Raw genomic sequence first — 21,979 nt, 5'->3', positions numbered from 1 at the left:
TTTGTACGGATGTGGTAACAGACTTATTGGTCTGTAATTTTCGAGTTTGTGTTTGCCTCCTTTATTTTGTAGTAGAAGTAGCTGCGCATTTTGCCAAGTGGTTGGAATAGCAATATCAAAGAGGCACTTCTTCATTAGGATTTTAACTGCTTCCAAGGTAGTTTGACCTCCATCTCTAATCATCTCTTTTGTTATTCCGTCGTCTCTATATTTTCCATTTTTCATTTGATTTAAGGCATTTATAACTTCCTCGTTAGTAATAAACCATACCATAATAATAACTTTAGTAATAAACTATACCATTTATACTACAGCCAACGATCAAATGTGTAATTTGGAGAAGTGTCAGAACAAATGGAGAAAAGGAGAGGGGCCAGGCAAGGTTACATACTGTCGCCGTTATTGTTTAGTTCTTATTCTGAAGAAATCACACAAGAAGCTTTGGTAAACGAGACAGTCGGCATAAAAGTAAATGGAAATTTAATTAATAACATTAGGTATACCGACGATACAGTCATAATATCAGACAACTTGGAAGACTTAGAAAGAATAATGAACAAAATATTAAGATATATGTAATGGAGAATACGGACTCTCCCTTAACCTCAAAAAACCAAAATTTATGAAAAATAGCAAGAACAACAATATAAATGAAATATTAACGGTAGGCGGCCAGCAGTCTGAGAGAGTAAAAAAATATACTTACTTGGGAACGATAATCACAGAAAATAATGATTAGACTGCAGAAATAAGAGAGAGAATTGAAAAAGCACGTGCCAACTTCGTGAAAATGAAAAAGATTTTATGCAGCAAAGATCTGATATTGGCCCTCAAAAAAGGCTAATTAAATGTTATGTACACAGTGTGCTTTACTATGGAACTGAATCATGGACATTAAATCGAAATGCAATAAATCGACGGTTCTCTTAGCAAGACAGAGACGAACTAGTTTTGGTGTTAGTGAAATAGTTTTCAGTATCTTTTCTGTTAAGTCATTTTTAATATCTTTATTATAACCTTTTTTGTCTTATTCTGAGGTATCTCATGAAACTGATTACGCAAAAAGATCTCATGGGAATATTTTTCTCAAGAAACGCGAGGTTTTCGCCTTGCTTAAACATATTTTGCGGAATTTAAAATCAAAATCCTGTTATTACATCTACAGATGCATATAAAATATGATACATCCATGGCCGTCGTCCACATGTTTACAAAAAACATATTGTTTCCATAATCTATAAGCGCTAAAACAAATATAGCAATTTCCCTATTCTACTTTGCAAAATTCATATAGTATCACAACACTTGATTATACATTTGAGGCATTCGCACTGTCCGTCAACGTGTTAAAAGGTTTATGTGTATAAACAAAATTTGTGCAATGTAATACACTTTTAGATGATTTGTCGACAGTGAATGGAAGAGGTCGTAAAATTTTATTACCATCTTTCAGTGTCAGTGTGAGATAAGATGAATTCCTTACTAACTGGAATATTTAGTTACGGAGAAACATAATATGTAATTAGTCTATGTTGTGAGGCCGCTCCCGTCTAAAAAAATTCTGATTTGGTTTCTTTGCGGATTCCTATTCAAAAATGTCCCCTTTAAATAAATCAGAAGAGTGCCAGCGAAATTTTTGGGCAAAAATTGTTAAAAAAAATGTTTCTAAACAAATTCACAAGATTACCATTTTTTGTCCAGGAAAATATTTTTTCTTGTTTTTTTGGTCATTCTAAGCAAGAAAAATATCTTGTCATTTTTTTCAAAAGTTGATAATTTTCGAGTTAGAGGTGAACTAAAATATGAAAAATGCGAAGATAGACATTTTCGAGGCGTAAAAACTCATATTTAAATTATTGTATTTAAGGTTGGCAAGTCCTTAAAGTGAAGTTTAAACATTCATTTTTGAAATTCTGAGTAGTAATCGGGTCTAACTTCAATTTAGACCGTTGTTTTTTAATTGTTAATTATGCGCGTCGATCCGATTTTAATGCCAATGCAGCAGGGTCTATTTCAACAATCTCCTATTTTGCACTGTAACTCTTTAGGTTTTTTGGCTTCTTCTAAACAAAAAAGATATCTTCTCATTTTCTGAGAAGTTAACAGTTTTCGAGTTACAAGGGATTTAAAATCTGAAGATTGCGAGAATACACGTCGCTTGCTGAGAACATTAGTGACGTAACTTCAAAAACGTAGTTTGTAGCGCCTTAACTGTATCGTGTATGGATATTGCACGTAGAATATAATATGTTTTAATGTAATACCGCCACATGTTGCGAGTGCTAGGGGTATTTTACAGAAACGTTTGCACAATATTCCGAAGTATGGGAGAGTTGTAGAAGGAAGTAATAGGACAAACAATTTATGTTTTTATTTAACTATAAACAAATTAAGGAGAAGAGCATGCAAAATATTTTTATTAATACCCTTAATATTGGAGATCGATTTATTCGAACAAGTTGGGCTAAGTCAAAAGAGTATAACATCGTTCAGAAAGATAATAGAGGAAATCATCAAAACGCACAACTATAAACGAGAAACTTAAGGAAACCGTAAGAAAACACATAAATAGCTTTGAGCGCGTAGAGTCTCACTATTTAAGAGCTCAAACTCGTAGAGAATTCCTTGATGGATCATTAACCTTAGCTTAGATGTATAGATACTACAAAGAGTAACGAGAAGAAAAGCAGTTGCCATCTGTCAAAAGATGTACATATGAAACATTTTTTAACACAGAATGTAATATTTCTTTTTTTAAACCGACGAAAGATCATTGCGCAACTTATGAGGTGTATAAACAATGCAATCAAGAAGAAAAATAAAAAGGCCAAGAACAATACACACGTCACATTCGTAGTAAAGAAAGAAGCCGAGAAGAAAAAGCAAAAAATATTACAAATCCTACATAAAAAATAATAAACTCATAGTAGCTTGCTTCGATTTGCAAGCAGTATTACCTACACATTGCGGAGATATTTCTACATTTTTTCATAAGTCCTGTCTCAATTGCTTTAATTTTACGATTTTCGAAGTAGCATCGCAAACAGTTCCTGCTGTTTTTGGCACGAGGCCATTGCTATGCGAGGAGCAAATTAAATTGCAACATGCCTCTCTAGCTATCTATCTACTTTACCTGCAGGAAAAGATATTATTTTTTATTCCGACAACTGCGTTGGCAAGAATAAGAATAAGGCGGTTTTGGTGGTACTTATGTACTTATATGCAGTTACGCATGCTGAAATAAATAACATTACTCACAAATTTTTTACTGTTTGTCATACCCAAAATGAGGGTGATTCGATGCATGCAGTAATCGAGAAAGCAAAAACACAGTTTAACTCAATTCATGTCAGTGGCCACCTCTAATAAGTGCTGCAAAAAGAAAAACGGTAGGCCCTATAAAGGGAATGAAATGGACGCTGAAGACTTTTTGACTCCAAGTACCTTTCAAAAATTTTTGGGCAAAAATTCACCAAAAATTCGGATAACGAGAAAGTAATATGGAATAATATAGAAATTCTTAAAGTAGAAAAGTGTTTTCCTACAAAATTTTTTTACAAAGTTAACTTTGACTATACAACCTATAAAACTATTGACCTTTCTACTCGTCATTTTTCTGATAATAATAATATTTTAGAGCAATATAACTCAAAACCAGCCTACGAAAAGCCTCCTACTGTAGGAGAGAAAACAAAAGAGCATTTACTGGAATTATGCAAAAAAAAATCTTATTGCAAATGTACATCAATCATTTTATTTCAATTTGTTGAGTTAATTTCACTTTGTTGTGATTTATAATATACAATAATTATAATTATTAGATAAATTTATCTAGTAAACTACCATTTATAACTTTGTCTGGTTTTTCATTGTTAATCTGTATAATCGTAGCAGTTATGGTTGATGAGTTATTTAAAAATATAATGCAATACCGCCATATCTTACAAATATTTATAATGGTTAAATATTGCTTGTTTTTCAAAAAAGATATCCATTCGTGTGCTATTGAATTACTAATATTCTAATATTCAATTACTTGTCTTAAAATATCTATTTTGTAGAAGAAGAAAACCGCAGTTGTATCGGTATTGAATGGGATGTGCGATATATTAAGATAAATGAGCTTTTAAGCTTCGAAAATGCGTATTTTCGCATTTTTCAGATTTTAAATCGCCCCTAACTCGAAAACTATCAACTTTTGAGAAAAATGACAAGATACCTTTCTTTCCAATTTCTGGCCAAAAATTTCGCCCTCAGATTTCCTTCCGCAAAGAAACCGAAACATAATTTTCTTTCAGACGGGAGCGGCCTCACAACATGGACTAAATGTTTCTTGCTATTAACATTGTTATTAGGCGTTGATAAAATTACTGTTTAAACAATTTGGCATCATAGCCAATTGAGCCGATGGGTGTAACAATAAAAAAGTGTTCAGGTTTCTACATATTACTGAGTCATCATGTAGAAATCTACAATTAAGTTGAAAATGTTACCACAATGGCATGCTACAGTAGAGCCATCTCTAGGATCAGAAACAAATTAATTGAGGGTTCATATCAACCTTAAATACATATACAAGCCAAACTCATTAACTGGCCTATCTTCAAATTACCTTATCAGAACTAGTTTTTTGTAGAATTAAAATTTTTAGTATTTTATTTTTAGCAGTATATTGCAAATTACACAAATACCTCAAAAATAGGACAAAAACGGATACAGCCACTGTATAACTCACAACTTTGTCCACAAAATGATATTATTTTCAAAATAAAAGACTCACTTTAAACTATGAAATTCGAAGAAATTTTAGGAGCAGATGTTTTGTGTCTGTTGTTGACAATTAGTTTTTTGTGACTAAATATGTTACATATAAACATACATTTCACATTTACAAACAATACATATATCTAAAATATAAACACAATTACGGTGAGTTAGAAAACTTATTTATAAATCAGGTCCAGTGGATTTTTACATTGTAGTCTGTGAGTTTGTTGACTATTATCAAGTAAGTTTATTGCTAGGGCATTTGGATGGCTTTCTAGGCATTTTATGGACCGAACACCACACTGAACTATCACTTCACTGATCGTAGGTATTTCTAGATCACAATAAATGTCTTAGTTTGACACGAACCATGGGGAGTCTGTTATAGAGCTTCTTTAGATTGTAATCTTTCCATTATGGACATGTTGGATTTTGCTGCTGTACCCCATAGCTGGATCCCTTAGGTCCAGACCGGTTTGAGTATGGTATTGTATACCAACAGTTTGTTACGTATAGACAACTTCGATGTTCTGCCCAGGATCCAATAATGTTTGCGAAATTTTTAGTTTAACTGTTGGTGCTTTTTCCATATATGGGTTTTCCATGTCAAAGTTTTGTCCAGGTGCATTCCAAGGTATTTAACGCTTTTGGCTTGTGGAATTGCCTAAAGTAGGCTTATTGAACACAATATTCAAAACAGGACATATACAGAAACAATAGTTACTCTCCACCTTTTGCACTATTCCTAAAAATTCAAAAGCTAAAGACTGCAGTTAATACAGAACAGCATCATTAATAGGACATGTGCTCAAAAGACTGGAAGAAGGAATAGGTGATAGTCAGTTTGGGTTCAGAAATGGAGAGAGATATAATAATACCAGAGAGCAGGGCCGGCGATAACTGGCCTGCAAGGGATGCACTGCAGGCGGGCGCCCTCGTTTGGGGGGCACCAAAATGAGCTTTTTTCTGCCGGTGCAATACAAAATACTAATTTAAAAGAAACCCAAGGATGCCTATGCTTCTTTGGCAGGCGTGTGCCTTATACCCTAGCTCCGGTACTGCCAGAGAGGCAATATTTGCTTTTAATATGATAGTTCAATGATACATGAATATGAATAAGGATGTGCATGTTTGTTACATTGATTCCGAAAAAGCATTTGACAAAGTAAGATGTGAAAAATTGGTCACAATTCTAAAGACAAAAAATATAGACAAAAGGGACTTGAGAATAATAACAAACCTATACTGGAATCAAAGAGCACAAATTGTAATAGATAAACCCAGTTCAGAAATTGAAATCAGGAGAGGAGTTAGGCAGGGATATATTCTGTCCCACTACTATTCAATGTATATAGTAAATCGATTTTTGAAAAAGCATTATATTTATATCTAAAAGTGAAGAAATAATAATTACCTAATTACTAACAACATAAGATAAGCAGATGACACACAGAATAAACACAATAAAAATGGGAAAGTTATAATATCTGGGACTGGTAATGAGGAGATAACAAGATAAAATGTTAAGATTGATAATACAGGGTACGAGGGGGAAGGAGTATAGGAAGGACAGTGTAATGGTTGAAAAATTTAAGAGACTGGTATAAAATTCAGGTCAATAGAACTCTTCAGGGCAGTGGTATATAGAGTGAAGTGATGATGATATTCAACCTCTGATTGGGAGATAACTCTTAAAGGAGAAGTTTCTTAACACATCACACATCATTGTTAATTCCTTTTTATACATTCAACTATTTCATCCCCTTTGCTTGGATTAATGTCTATTTTTCAGTCTTCTGCCATTGTTTATTATTTGTTAAGTATATACCTAGATCAAAATCAGACAAAGTACAATGACAATTTATGTATGATTTATTCTCTGTTGCTTGTTATTGTTGATCTATAAATATAATTTTCTGCATACATAATTAAAAGGCATTGAAATTCCAACCATTCTTGTACATTTCCTTTTATGTAAAGTTGATCTTATCATTTCCTTGTCTTCATACATTCAAATCTTAATGTGTCTAGCATACAGGATTTAAGACAATAGTAGATAAACTTAAAATGTTATCTAAATCTGTAAGTACAGATTAGAACATAAATTAGTAATGTAAAAGATTAGGACCAAAATTAGTATTTTTCCTTTATCAACAACCGAAAATATTTACATAAATCAAATTTACGGAAATAAAACAAATAATTAGAATAGGAACAGAGGTACATGTGGAAAAAATTATTTTAAATGTTTACTTGATGATTTAAGGGTTAAAAATAGAAATTTTTTGAGGAAATAATGTGGTAACAATAAATTTTTGAATAGATTGTTTTATAGTTAACATATTTCACTTAGAGCATTAATTAAAACCATTCATACTATATTCAAATGAGGACTTTCACTTTCAACTGACATTTTTATTTTTATTGTGGAAGTAACATTCTAATCTTACCTTTTTTGTACCTTGCCCTGAGCACAGCAAGTAAACCCATTCTGTACATCACATGGTGCAGTTCCGTAGCCCTACGATGTAATAAAGACATTTATTGACTGTTTTCTTTCATAATTATTCAATTTAACCACTTACTTTGTTCTAAAACCTGCTGTCCCATATTGCAAAAAAGAGTCCTTTTTCTTAGGATACATTTCTCTGGCGAATGCATACACAGTCCTGTAACTATTATTGTTTGACATGTTGAATAACTGGGAGAAAATATGTAGTACTTTATCACACAAAATATAAATAATTAATTTAAAATTATCTTAAATCAAAATTGTACGGTCCCCACCACCTATGGAGTTAGATGAGTAATAGAACCGAACTGTCACTATGCTGTCACTGTCAGATGGATTAGAACTGAAAGTAGAGTTCAATATCTGGAACAACCGCTATTTTGGAACGACCAAAAGTATTTAAACCACGTTGTAATGAACCAAAAATTAAATAGTTTAAAGATAAAATTAGTATACGGACTGCGGACAATTAAATTCCGTTTACTCGTTTATGTTTTTTATTGGAATTATTTATTAAAATAAAATCCTATGCTATAAAATAGTGATCATATTTTTTAAATTCTCATCTCTATCCAATATGTCACATTTGAGGTCCCTTTACTATAAAAGGTAAATAGTCACAAAGTTTGGTGAATTTTAGTTTTGTGTAGTCTCAAATTTGAGAAAATGTAGTAAAGGTCGACTTTATCAAGTTCATATCAATTTTTTTAGAAGCTGCTGCTTCATTAACTATATTACTATATTTATCTTTTATATTTATAGAATAACGTAGCTGTATATTCAAAGCAAATATGTATGTTCTTCTTCTAATATATATGAAATGACAATGACAGATTTTTAACAAGAAGAAGAAGTACTTGGCTATTCAACCATATTTGTAATTAATACATTTATTTCTTTATGTGCATAACAAAACAGTAATTTTGTTTGTTATTAATTCGTTTAATTTAATAGTTAGTTGTTATATTGTTGCCCCTTTATATAGAATTCGTTTTAGCTAGTGGTAAGTTGCTATTTAGTTCATAATTTTTTTTTATTTTGTATTAAAATATAATGTGCACCTGCTTGTTATTCATATATTAACACAAGTACATAGTTTATTATGATAGCGTTCTTGCACCAAAAATAATGTTTTTAAGAGCTATTATTAAGTGTACCTATTGTAGTACTACATAGATTAGGCACATTGTGATCGTCTCATTGTTGTCCATTTATTTGTTTTATTGTAGAAGCAGAATCCTAACAATGACTATCTCCAACCAATGCCAGAATCCTTCAGCAGACAATAACTTGTCTGACATATTAACTGCAGCAAAAGTGAATAATATGGAATCCGAAACCAGTGTTACTAGGAAGTTATTGCCCCTTGCAGCTTTCTTTATGGCTTTTACCACAGTCATGACAGTGCTGATCGTTTATATGGATAATACTGGTAAATAAATTAAATAACAAAAGGATACTTCCTGTACTATAGTTAAATTTTTAGTCTGTAAGACTTCTATTCAATTGTTATTTTTAACATCAAGTTACCTTGAGTATTTGGAATGAGCCGTCTTAATTTAAAATTCATTTATTTTAAGATTTTGACAATAGTTACACTAAATATAGATGCACCATAAGTCAAATAATATAAATAAAAAAATTTTCAGAAATTTTTAAAAATGTGCTCTAATAAGAACCTGGCCTATCTCTCGTCAGTCCTGACCTGAGGGGAGTGTAATGGTCATTGTGATGTTATGTATTGCCTGTCTCTGGTCATTTCTTTTAACTCAATCATAGACCTTTTGGATATTCCAGTAATTTGATCAATCCATCTTGTTTAGGATCTTCCTTATAATTTTATAAAAGAATTATGGGAAATTATTATGTTGCGAAAAATTAGGAAAAAATATAAAACTAATTTTTAATTTATTATAATTTAGTGAATTTGCTCTTTATAGAGACAGATCCAAATATCACATTTATACCATCATGCTATAGAACTATACAGTAAGTGCCATGCTAGTAGCACACAGGTACCTGCCTAATTGCAAGGCTTCTTGGCTAATGCGGGCGGTTGTCACATATGACTTTCATATCTGTCATGTTATGTGTCATGTAACAACTTTAACACAGTAACAACTATAAACTTTAAATAAAACTGTTCTATAAACTGTCAACTCTCTATGTTTATATACATTTTCTGACGTTTTAGATGGCACTAAGCTTTATTTTTAACACCCTCAGCGCCAGTGTATCCTTTTAGATACACACTATCCTCAACACTGTGTACCGAAAAAGATACACATGGCTCATTGTGTTCAATCTGTTGTGTCTCCTAAAAGGACACACTTTTTTAAGTTTTTATATGTCATTGTAGAGAATAATGTTTTGGTCTGAGCCAATTTCCTGGTATAACTGGGTTTGGCCTTAGACATGAAAAGATAGGTTGTATGTAACTAGAAATTCATATGAAAAATGTTATTGTAGTACATAAGTATTTGAACCCATTCACCCAAAAAAACATTTTGGTCCAGAATGAAAATTTTGTGAGCTAGCGTGGCACTGAAGGTGTTAAACCAAGAGGAGTAAACTAAAAAGACAGATTCACACCCAAGAAAGTCACTAGAAATATCACCAAATACATCTTTTTTGGTTGATCATATCGGCCTTAACAGTAATCCATAAATATTATATTATACCTACCTACTAATATATCTCTAAAGAGTTCTAAAAACAACTATATAAACACAGATTAAAAATTTAAAAAATAAAGGAACAATGTAGAAAATTCAAAAAATCGCTGATATAACTTAATTAACCTGTAAAATGACAGAAGTGTCAAAATTTTATAAATGTCATTAGTGTAAAAATTTGATAACAGTGGAGTAAACTTGCCTGAGGTTGGACCAATTACAAACAAGCTTTACGGCGCGGAAAATTTGAATTACTCCTCTTGGTTTAAAAACAGACTATAGACATTTCTAGGTTACTCCCTGACATCTCGAATATTCTCCAACTTAATAACTTTTACATCAAGAGACTTTTTCTATGTAGGATCAATCTGTTTATTTTTCATCATAAAAGTAAACAGTACAACAAGTGAAGGGTCCAGGACTGTATTAGCTTAATGTACCAGTTTGTCTACTAGTGTGGCAGTTACTGAATATGTATTTTGTTTCATTTACATAATGAAGATCACACTATTTTATATTATTATTATGCCATGAATCACGGCAGGGTTGCAAAAAAACATGTTTTTTTAATTCTATACAAAACACATGTTTTTTTTGTTTTAAACGTTTTTTTCTTGTTTAAACATGTTTTATTTTGTTTTTAAATTTCAGTTTTTAAACAAATAAAACATGTTTAAAACACATGTTTTTTTATTTTAAACATTTTTTTTTTGTTTTAAACATGCGTTTTTTATTTTAAATTTTATGTTTTAAACAAATAAATCATTGTTTAAATGATATTTTCTTAAACATAATATTAATAACTTTAATTTTAACTTTTCTTTATTATACATAATCGATAAGAAACCCAATTGCAATTAGGAGCTATTGCCTGGGGGACCCAGACTATTTACTATTTATAAATTGGCATTGCAAGTTGACTATTGCAATAACGCCTACTGTAAGTTATTTTGTGGTGTTTAATGTTTTTTTAAAACATGCAAATGATTAATTTTTGTATGTGATAGGAAGGAGCTTCAAGGAGTGTATGAAAATGGCTTTAACCATTAAGAAACAGAAATTTTCGGACAATAAATTATCATCCAGAGCATTGCCAATTATTATTAATTACCAGGCAAAGTGTGTACCCTTTAAACCATATATTATGTTTTCTAAAAATGTATGTAATATTATAGACATGGCGGCGTTCTATGAAAAATATAATTACTACAGGATTGGAACTTGCTTAACAGCTCCATACAACCAATGCATCGTCAGCCAACATGGGACAGACTCTCCTTTAAATTTAAAGAACGCTTTACCATTCCAAACTACGTAATCGGCTAGGCAATGTCAAAGCTGCTGAGTTGGTTTCAACTTTTAAAGAGCTTAATTGCATCGGTGATGACGTGACTGATCAGATATCAGATCAGAATAGTTTTGAGAAATTTATTAACATGTTTAAAACAGTTGTTTAAAACAAAATGTTTAAAACGAAACAAGCCTGAATCACGGCTCAAAAAAGGTCAATATCAAAAATAATTCATACCTATTGAATAGAGAAATAGTGTTTTTTTCATAAAAGACTCAGATATTTTTTGTGCAGCCCACTTTATTGATGCAAACAGCCACAGAAATCACATTTTCTCAACATTTTGTTATTTAACACATTGTTATAGGGTTATAGGAAAAGTGTTTAGTTCAATAGACCATTCGGGTGATGTCATTTGACAGCCGCTGAGGAGCAAACAGCATTAGTAAACAAAGTACATTTATTTATTTATTTATTTATTATTCATTTACGGACCGAAGTCCATTAGTACATGATACAATTAAAATTTTTTACAATTAAAATGTCACACAAATTAGAAAAATAAGATCTAGTAGATACAAAATTGGTAAATATATAACAAACAATAATAAAGAATAAACTTACTTGCTCTCATTCAACAATTGAGAGCTAGAACATTTTGAAATTGACAAATACAACTTATCCTAGAACAAAGACAATAGTTGACAAATCAGTCTTGAAATTAGAACATTAAGTTAAGTATAAATATAATTGTGTGGAAAACGCAGTAAAGTCGTTCACAAAGAAATCAATTTGCGGAGATAATGTGTTTGCTAATTTAAGAGTTTTAGAGAGATAGGAACTTGAACTATAATTTGTGCGGTTAATGACCTCGTGGAAGGTGGTCACAGAACGGGTGGTTCTTGAAGGTACATGTAGACCAATTTTATTTAAAAGTGGGATACAGAATTTATGACCATGAATTAAGTTATATAAGAAGCAAAGATCTTTATGTTGACGACGACTCTGTAATGAGTCAAGTCGAATAATTTGCAGTAAAGACTCATAACTTTGACCAGTGAGATGCATCTTATAAGCATAATAACGTAAGAATTTACGCTGAACTTGTTCGATTTTATTAATATGACAGTTATATTGAGGTGACCAAACACATGATGCATAATCTAAATGTGGTCTAACCTAAGAACAATAAAGAAATTTTAAAGAACGACCAGTCGTAAAGTCATAGCTGCATCTTTTAACAAAGCCAAGCATCTTTAATGACTTAGAAACCATGCTATTAATGTGTAGGTTGAAATTTAAGTTAGTATCAAGAATAACACCCAGATCTATAACTGAGTCAACTAATTGTAACCTAGTGTCCCGTATAAAGTAAGAATTATTCTCAAAGTGTCTTAGTCGAGTAAAAGTTATAGCATGGCATTTGTTTGCATTTAAGTCCATACCATTAAGTGAGCACCATTCCACAAGACCATTAAGATCTGATTGCAAATTGTAGTGATCCAAATCAGAGGTAATTATGTGAAATAATTTAAGGTCATCAGCAAATAGAAGAAATTGAGCAAAATTGAAGCTTTTATTTATGTCATTTATAAATAAATTAAAAACTCAAATGACCTCAATCTAGAAAATTCATTATAGTCTTGAGGTAACCTGGTCACTTTAAATTTCTTATGAGCTTTCTTTTTAGCAATGATGCAGTTTCTTAACTCTCGGGTATACCATTTAGGAAAATTGCCGGTATAAAACTTTTTCATTGGTACATAAACATCGATAGCGCCATATAAGACATCATAAAGTATATTGACCATATCATCTAAACTTTTGTCTCTGAAAATTTCATCCCAGTATATTGTGTCTAAGTAATCAGAAATACCTTGAAAATTTGCTGATTTAAAGTCGTAGAAAAAGCCTTCAGCTTTCATTTCATCAGTTAAAACATCTCCGCGGTTTAAATTAAAGCATAAAGGAGGGTGGAAACTATCGGGGTCAACTAATCCCTCATCAGCTTCTGCGACAATGCAATTTTCATCATGAACCAAAACTAGATCAAGTAATGAGTTTACATTATTATAGATGTTATTGCGTTGGAAAAGATTTTGATAGGAACATATATGATTCATAATATTTATAGCATCTTCTTCGATTAAAGGAATGTCTGGAGCAGAAATTGCCGTAGAACAAAAATTATCATGAGACCAAGTACAGTGTAGGTTGAAGTCCCCTGCAATACAGAAATGAGAGGTGGGAAATGTATTTGAAAGATTATCGATGCTGTTATTGAAAGAGATATATTTTTCTAAAGCAGACTTAGGAGGAAAATAAAGCGCTCCCACAATAAGCGGACAATTAGTACTGCCAACAGCCACATATATTTGTTCTATACCTGGAAAAGATTCCAGCAGTCTACTAGGGATAGATGAGCGCACTGCAATTAGAACTCCCCCCCCCCCTCTGCTCGCAGTACTAGTGAGGTGAGAACGGTCCTTTCTATATATTACATAATCAGTAAGATCAAGTTCTGAGTCAAATATTTGGTCATTTAACCAAGTTTCAGTAAATATAATTATATCATAACAAACTCCCTGCGAATTGTTTCTAATAACACGAAGTTTAGTGCGCAATCCACGACAATTTTGATAAAATATAGAAAAAGGAGACTTATGAAGATGGTTAAAACTTAGTTTTTTGTAACAATTTGAGGTACACCACGAATATACTTAATTATTAAATTTTGTTCGCCCTTGGAAGTCCGGTCTTGTAGTTGCGTCTTCATATTTTTCTCATAAGCTTGCTGTTTTGGAGTTAGATCAGGAGTTATGAATACATGCGAACCTTTTAATGCTGAACGGCCTTTTAATATAGTTTGGACATCATAATTACTGGGTAAGACAACTTTAGGGCTTCTGTTACCAGACTTATTCTTCTTTCCTACTCTAACAGCCTTTTGAATAGGTATGGGCTCATTGGTAATTTTCATAAAAACTGACTTTACTGCTTCCATATCGTTGTTGGATTCAGGCATATTAAAGATCATCAAATTATTTGAGCGTTGTTGACGTTCATAAATTTCTGCAAGAGTATTTTCATCCGACGAACTATTCCCTTTTAAATTGCTTTTTAATATTTCAAGTTCATTTTTTAGTTCCTTGGTTTCCTTATCTTTTTCTTTCCTCAACTGCTTAATATCATTTTTGATGGTATTCACTTCTATGTTTAGTTTGTCAATCTGTTGCAATAAAACAGGTATTTTCTTAAATGCCGATCGACATTCAAGACAAAAATATACTAGAGTCTTTTTCTGGATAACTACAGCTCTCAATTCTGATGCACATAGACCAGTGCAATTATCGGTGGCATGCATTGTTAAATGACAGCTATCGCAAGTAGCGGTTTTGTCTTCATCCTCCAAAGAATTTTTACAAGTTGAACATTTACTGACCATAATTGTTACTGTTTAATTATATTCAACTACTGGCCTATGGAACTTGAATAAATCGAGTTTTTGTCTGCTAATGAGGTTTTACAGTTTTTGTTATATGTTTATAAATTCTGCAGGAAGTAATTACATCAAATTGATGCACAGAAGACACAATTTGGAAAATTCAACAATGGATCTTGTACAGAATTTCATACAGTTTCCTTTGATATAAAAATCAATATTTATTTTAAAGTATTTACCAACAGAAGACAGGATTTTGAGGAGCACTTTTTACACATCAACTCACTTCGACTGTGACAATGACTTAAATGACCGCAGAAATTTAATGCAGAAAACCATTATTTAATTTAAGAATATCGTTAAAATGCCAGCGTTTTGTCCAGTTTTAAAGTGTTTTAGGGTTTTAAAGTTGTCCAGGGTGACGTTATTTGACAGCCGCTGAGGGGCAAACAGCATTAGTAAACAAAGTACATTTAATGCAGAAAACCACTATTTAATTTAAGAATATCATTAAAATGTCAGCGTTTTGGTCAGTTTTAAAGTGTTTTGGGATAGGTAAAAGAGATAAAGTGGGTTTTTTAAAATTCTTGCCACATTTAAAGATCGAGATATTTTAAATGCACTGTCAAAAGAATGAGGAGGAGGAGAGTTGTGAGTTAAGAATACTGTTTTTTTTATTATACTGGGTTTTTACATCCCCTGTGAAAGTGTCGTAATATCCAATATTTGACATTTTTGCTGTTAAAACCACAGTTTTTTAATAATACAACAAGAAAAAAGCAAAAAGTACTCTGAAAATACAATGTTTGCACCTCAGATACGCTGTCAAAGTCACGTGACCTGGAATGGTCTAGATTGACATAACCTGTATTTTACATAAATAATTTCAAAAGTAAAAAAATTTTGCAGCAATAAAACATTACCAGTTCAGAGTAAACATGAGTCAAGATTATGACTTGCTGGGAGTATCCCAAGATGATCCACAACTTATAATGTATATCAGAGCAGTTCATCTGACACCAGCTATTGAACCAAATCACAAGCCATTGAAGTCTGAAGATGAAATATCAGAAGATACAGCATATGTTATTAAATTATTGAATAATAAGGTAATAACAATAATAAGGTTGTGTTCCTAAATTTATGTTTAACACCAAATTGATAAAAATTATATCACATACAACAAATTAATATATCAGGTATACAGGGTGTTCGGTAATAAATGGGCCATAGCTTAACCTTAGATTCCTGAGCTTAAAATAGGTTGATTTACGCTAATTTACCCCTAAGTATTTTTACTTAAAAAAAGGCATACTACATTCATCTTGTTAACTCAACCGTTTTTGAGATAAATGCGTTTTAAATCTATGAAGCAAAATTAAATTTTTGCAAAACATCGTAAGCGACAAAACGCACATTTTTCAGGAGACGACTTTTCTTCTAACAACTTTTTGGCTAATATAATTAAATTTTTAAACTATGATAAATTAGTAGATTATTTACTAATATATCATAGTTTAAAAATTTTAGTTATTCGCGGTGTGCAAGTACTTGGAAGGGAATTGAGAAACGATTGTGCGCAAATAGCGGAGAAATAGCGGAGCAAATTGACGTACATTTCATATCTACTGTCATTTAAGAAGAAAAATTATATGTTGCTCCACAATATTGATATGATATGCAACTATTATATAAAGGTAATTAATTGTATTTTGCTTGCAGTACTGCATTTTAATAACTAAGTTTATTTACTACATACAATTGTTTACGTTTTAAAACCTGAATCTTATTTTTTCTTCTTATTATTTTTTTGGACTATGGCCTTGACGATTATCCAGTAACCAGGACTAATATAATTGGCCAATATAATTAAAAGTGCGAATAAAGTTGCAGAGCGTAGAAATAGGTGTCGCTTTGCCGAACTTGCACGGTCCCAATAGTAGTCAGAAAGTTGCTAAAAGAAAAAGTCGTCTCCTGAAAAATGTGCGTTTTGTCGCTTACGATGTTTTGTCAAAAACCCATCGATATGTCAATTTATCAAAGCACCGGGTACAAAAATAGTAGTTGTTAAAATCTTGAAGAATAAATTATTAAACAAAATAATGTTTTAAAACTAGTTGACATATCTGTGTCATACTTGGCAGAAAGGGTAGGTGCTGTAGACCCTACTAAATTATGTTAATAATCGTTTCTGGCTACTACCAGAAGTGTACGACAGGGCAAAGTGCTTTTGTAGCATAATTTTTAGATTCGCCAATACTTTGTATGTAATAATAATGGACTGTATCGTAACAATAAAGTCATTAGTTTTCGAGATATCTGAAGTTAAAAATGAAACGACACATTTATTTTAATTAATATATTATGCCCCTTCGTTTTTAACTTCAAATATCTCGAATACTAATGACTTTATCGTTACGAATGAAGAGTATATTATTTACATAGAAAGTATTGGAGAATCGAAAAATTGTACTAAAATAGCAATTCTGCCAGTGGCGTAGAATTTGGGAATGGTCAACCATTCACTTTCCCCCTTCGTACGCCACTGGTAGTAGCCAGAAACATTCGTTTAACATAAATTAGTAGGGTATACAGTACCTACACTTGCTACCAAGTATGACAAGAATATGTCAAGTACTTTTTAGTAACTACAATGAAATGCAAAAAATTGAATTTTGCATCGTAGATTTAAAATGCGTTTATCTCAAAAACAGTTGAGTTTAGTGAGATGAATGTAGTATACCTTTTTTAAGTAAAAATAATAGGGGAATAAAAGTTTTGATCTTAAAATTATGTAGAGTGGGGGATAAAAAAAATTGAACATATTAAAAAAGCGCTGAAAGACGTATGTGGCACCCTCTGGGTAATATATAATTTTTGGTAGACAATTTACGTTTCTCGTCCCAAAAAAACCCCACTTACCAAATTTCATGTTGTTATCCCATGCCTGTCAGAGAAAATATTCAAAAATGAATAAAATAAAAGTTTAACTTTGACACCCTGTATTTCGGTTATTATTAACTTTCGTACTAAGGTAAGTTAGCTTAAATCGACCTATTTTAACCTCTGGAATCTAAGGTTAAGCTATGGCCCATTCTTTACCAAACACCCTGTATGTGCAAACAATAATGGAAAATATTATTTTAGCATAAAGGTTTCTTCATTGAAGCAGGAGCTTATGGTGACGGTAAATCAAAAACTGAATGGCTTGAAGAAAATCTCGGCTGGCAAGGCCTACTGATCCAACCTGATCCCCGTCATTACTTTAGCCTTCGTAGACACAATCGCAAACATTCCCAAGCTATACACGGCTGCATTAGCCCTTCTCCACATCCAAAGGAAGTCTCACTGCATCCAGAAAATGGTGGAATCAAAGTAAACAGCATTCGATCCAGTTTATTAGATATGGATGATAGTGACTGGTTCAACACTAGGGTTAAATGCTTCCCTCTGTATTCTCTGTTGTTAGCGACAAATGTAACTAACATTGATTATTTGATATTAGAAACAGGTGGTACAGAATTACAAGTACTGGAAACAGTGCCTTTCGAAAGAACGAACATCGAAGTTATAAACGTTCAAGTTAGAAATAACGATACCGAGAAAGATACGCTTAAAAAATTTTTAGCACTTAAGAAATACAAATTTATGGAGAATTTTAATGAATCTTATGTGTTTATGTTAACTCACTGAAAAGGTATGTTCTTTATAAATGATTTCTTTTATAGGTTATATGGGTATACCCACATTTACACTAAACATACAGAGACAAGTTAAAAGTACTAAACTTTTTAAATAGCTATAATATGCTATAGTAAGCTGAATTTAGCTATAATATACCTTAAAATTTTCCAAATGTATGGTGATTATTTTCTTATTATGTTATGTAGGTATACCAATTGTTGCCCTCGATCCCGAATCTAGGGAATATTTATAATGATTCGTTTGGAGTCCAGAGTCTGGAGACCAGAGTTTCCAATGAGTCTGCAATCTGCAATTTGTTTAGAAATATGATTTTCAACTTTTACTTCGTCAGTAAAGGAAAGCAATCATAGCTCGGTAATGCTCATCAGCAAAAAAAGCAATCATAGCTCAGTAAAAAAATATATCTTAGAAGAGCAATATATTACCTGCAGAAAGATACTTATCTCTTAATTGACCACTTTTTGTTTTCTATCATCTGACAACTGAGAGATAGTATGTCTTATGTCTCAGTTGTAGTTGTTAGTTTTTTTTTTTGTAATAATACTCATGGACATAAGGTATACATTCAAAAGCTTATCTTATAAAATTGTATTTTCTACATACTCTTGAGCAGCTTATTGTCATTTTGATTCGGTATTAACATAACTAATTTTACAACTTATATTTTATTATACAGTGATGAGCGTGCTAATAACCGGCAAAATAGCGCAAAAGATGGAAAACGTATTAAGTTGTGAGATAAAAAGAAATGAAACTAGTCGAGCCGGTAAATTTAGCGATATTAACATATAAATTTACATTATATTGATTGTTTCCCACCTTTACACCTATCAGAGGAGTATGTCCACTAAAACTGTCACTGTGACAGTGGCAGTTGCTAATGGGAAACAATCAATATAATGTTAATTTTTGTGCTATTTTGCCGGTTATTAACGCGCTCATCACTGTATAGTATGTTTCCAATGTCATCCGTGACAACTATTACCTCTCATAACTATTAAAATCAAAATAATATATTTTTGGCTAACTGAACAAGGGCACCTATTCATACTTTTTATGTTTCAGTGAAGTATGTTCGCACATATGTTCCTCTCGAATTTTGCTCAAATCTCTTTCCCCGTTTTAACATCTCCACCGTTGAATTGTAAGAATTGTACCCTATTTACTAAACTCAGTTCCTTCTTCTTCTTCAAGTGCCATCTTCGTTCCGAAGATTGGCGATCATCAGGGCTATACGTATTTTCGAAACTGCTGACTGAAACAATTCGTTGTTGCTACAGCTATACCATTCCCGTAGATTCTTTAGCCAGGAGTTTCGTCTTCTTCCTATGGACCTTTTTCCTGCTATCTTCCCCTGCTAATTATTCGAAGCAGTTCATATCTTTCGCCTCTTGTAATGTGTCCCAAGTATTGCAGTTTTCGTTTTTTAATCGTAAATACGACTTCCTTTTCTTTATTCATTCTTCTCAAGACCTGGACGTTTGTGACTCTCTCCGTCCATGATATTCTCAAGATTTTGCGATACATCCACAGTTCAAATGCCTCTAATTTTTTGGTATGGGTATTTTTGGTATTTTTTCACTTTTCTCATAACTGAGTTTTCCTCTTCTGTCAGTAGGTTTTTATTTTAATGGATCTCCTTTCCTTTCTTGTGGCCACTTGGGTGAGGAGCTGGAATAGTGAGAGGGATAAAGCTTTTAGTTTTCACCTCATCTCTGAGACCCTGACGATCCTGGAGGTCACCAGATTAAATTTTCGTTTATTGCAAGTCTTTTTTAACCTGGCTTGCCCATTTTGAATAAGATAATGAACTTGAGATTAAAAGTGAATGCGATGAGTCTTGGAGGATTCATACATTCTAAATTACCATAATTCCCTGTTTTCTCACGTCGGTAACAAATGTCTTCCAAGTGGCCATATAACTCATAATTGTATTTTCGATTGAATTCTTTATGTTCTTTGAATTTTCCCAATTTTCTTTCTCATACTTTCCACATTTAAACGTTCGAATGCATATGGGGCTGACGGTCTGATCACTGTATTATAATGACAGAGTTGTTCTGAAGCTATTTCCTTGTAGTATGATATAATTGATCCAAATAATGGCATAACCCAGACATCCAAAGTGAAAGTTATTCTCCAACACCACATTGTTCTATATGGTCCACATAATGTTCAGAAAAAAGTCACACCATTTTGAGCTATGGGTTTGGGGGGCGGAGAGGGGGGAGAAATCGGTAAATTCGTAGTTTTTTAGGTTTTTCGTCAATATTTCTAAAACTATGCGGTTTAGCATGAACAACCTTCTATACAAAAATGTTCTACATTAAATTTTCAATAAAAAAGGTCCTATGCATAATCCTTATAAAATGAACGGTTCCAAAGTTACGGAGGTAGTATAGTATAATTGGTCCAAAAAAGGCATAAGCCAGACATCTAAAGTTAAAGGTTTCCTCCAACACCAAATTGCTCTATATGGTCCACATATTGTTCAGTAAAAAGTTACACCATTTTGAGCGTCCGGTTTGGGGGGGGGGGAGATGGGGAGAAGTCGGTAAATTAGTAGTTTTTTTACGTTTTTCGTCAATATTTCTAAAACTATGCTTTATCGTAAACAATGGTCTATACAAAAATGTTCTACATACAATTTAAAACAAAAAAAGGTCCTATACATAATTGTTATAAAATCAACGGTTCCAGAGTTACGGAGGGTGAAAAGTGGAGGTTTTCGATACTTTTTATATTATCTGGGCAATTGATGATGATTTTGGGTGGTGAGGTTGACGTTTCTTCAAGGGCTTATCACTAACATATCATCGGCCACTGAAATAGCAAAATTTATTTACAAAACACAATCCTGTCAAAGAAAATTTCTATAAATTGCTTAAAGAATAAAAAGTATCGAAAACCTCCACTTTTTACCCTCCGTAACTCTGGAACGGTTGATTTTATAACAATTATGTATACGACTTTTTTGCTTTCAATTTCACGTAGAACATTTTTGTATAGAACATTGTTTTTGCTAAAGCATAGTTTTAGAAATATTGACGAAAAACGTAAAAAAACCGATTTAAAAAACGTAAAAAAAATTTACCGAATTTTCCCCCATCTCCCCCCCCCCCAAACCGGATGCTCAAAATGGTGTAACTTTTTACTGAACAATATGTGGACCATATAGAACAATTTGGTGTTGAAGGAAAACTTTTACTTTGGATATCTGGGTTAGGTTTTTTTTGGACCAATTATACTATACTACCTCCGTAACTTTTGAACCGTTCATTTTAGAAGGATTATGCATAGGACCTTTTTTATTTCAAATTTAATGTAGAACATTTTTGTATAGAAGGTTATTTATGCTAAACCGCATAGTTTTAGAAATATTGACGAAAAACCTAAAAAACTACGAATTTACCGATTTCTCCCCTCCCCCCAAACCCGACGCTCAAAATGGTGTGACTTTTTTCTGAACATTATGTGGACCATATAGAACAATTTGGTGTTGGAGGATAACTTTCACTTTGGATGTCTGGGTTTGGGTCTAGTTATACCATACTATTGTGGCATTTTTATAATCAACTATTTTTAAT

The 21,979-nt window shown here is 32.2% G+C and overlaps 2 protein-coding genes across 3 annotated transcripts in view; one reads left to right on the top strand and one right to left on the bottom strand.

Annotated features, from left to right (window-relative positions):
• LOC114330624 (phosphoacetylglucosamine mutase) overlaps positions 1-7,590 on the bottom strand; it is a 109,476-nt gene extending 101,886 nt beyond the window's left edge. Inside the window, exons 1-2 of the mRNA XM_028280021.2 lie at positions 7,353-7,590; positions 7,218-7,288 (exon numbers count right to left, since the gene is read on the bottom strand). Coding sequence (XP_028135822.1) covers positions 7,218-7,288; positions 7,353-7,459 — 178 coding nt within the window. The 5' untranslated portion in view covers positions 7,460-7,590. The remainder of the gene's footprint in view (positions 1-7,217; positions 7,289-7,352) is intronic.
• A 545-nt stretch (positions 7,591-8,135) lies between these two features.
• On the top strand, positions 8,136-20,495 carry LOC114330623 (protein Star). 2 transcript variants are annotated; one of them, XM_028280020.2, is made up of 5 exons: positions 8,136-8,282; positions 8,509-8,711; positions 15,597-15,796; positions 17,835-18,384; positions 18,578-20,495. In XM_028280020.2, the coding sequence occupies exons 2-4, from the start codon at positions 8,525-8,527 to the stop codon at positions 18,378-18,380; spliced, it is 933 nt and encodes a 310-aa protein (XP_028135821.2). In that variant the 5' UTR covers positions 8,136-8,282; positions 8,509-8,524; the 3' UTR covers positions 18,381-18,384; positions 18,578-20,495. The 2 variants fall into 2 exon arrangements, with proteins under 2 accessions (XP_028135821.2, XP_050501223.1); XM_050645266.1 differs by having other exon boundaries at positions 17,835-20,495.
• The last annotated feature ends 1,484 nt before the right edge of the window (positions 20,496-21,979 follow it).

This window comes from Diabrotica virgifera, chromosome 3 (genome assembly GCF_917563875.1).
Source record: "Diabrotica virgifera virgifera chromosome 3, PGI_DIABVI_V3a".
NCBI lineage: Eukaryota > Metazoa > Arthropoda > Insecta > Coleoptera > Chrysomelidae > Diabrotica > Diabrotica virgifera.
The sequence above is the reverse complement of the archived record's forward strand: the minus strand, read 5'-3'. Positions and strand labels throughout refer to the sequence as shown.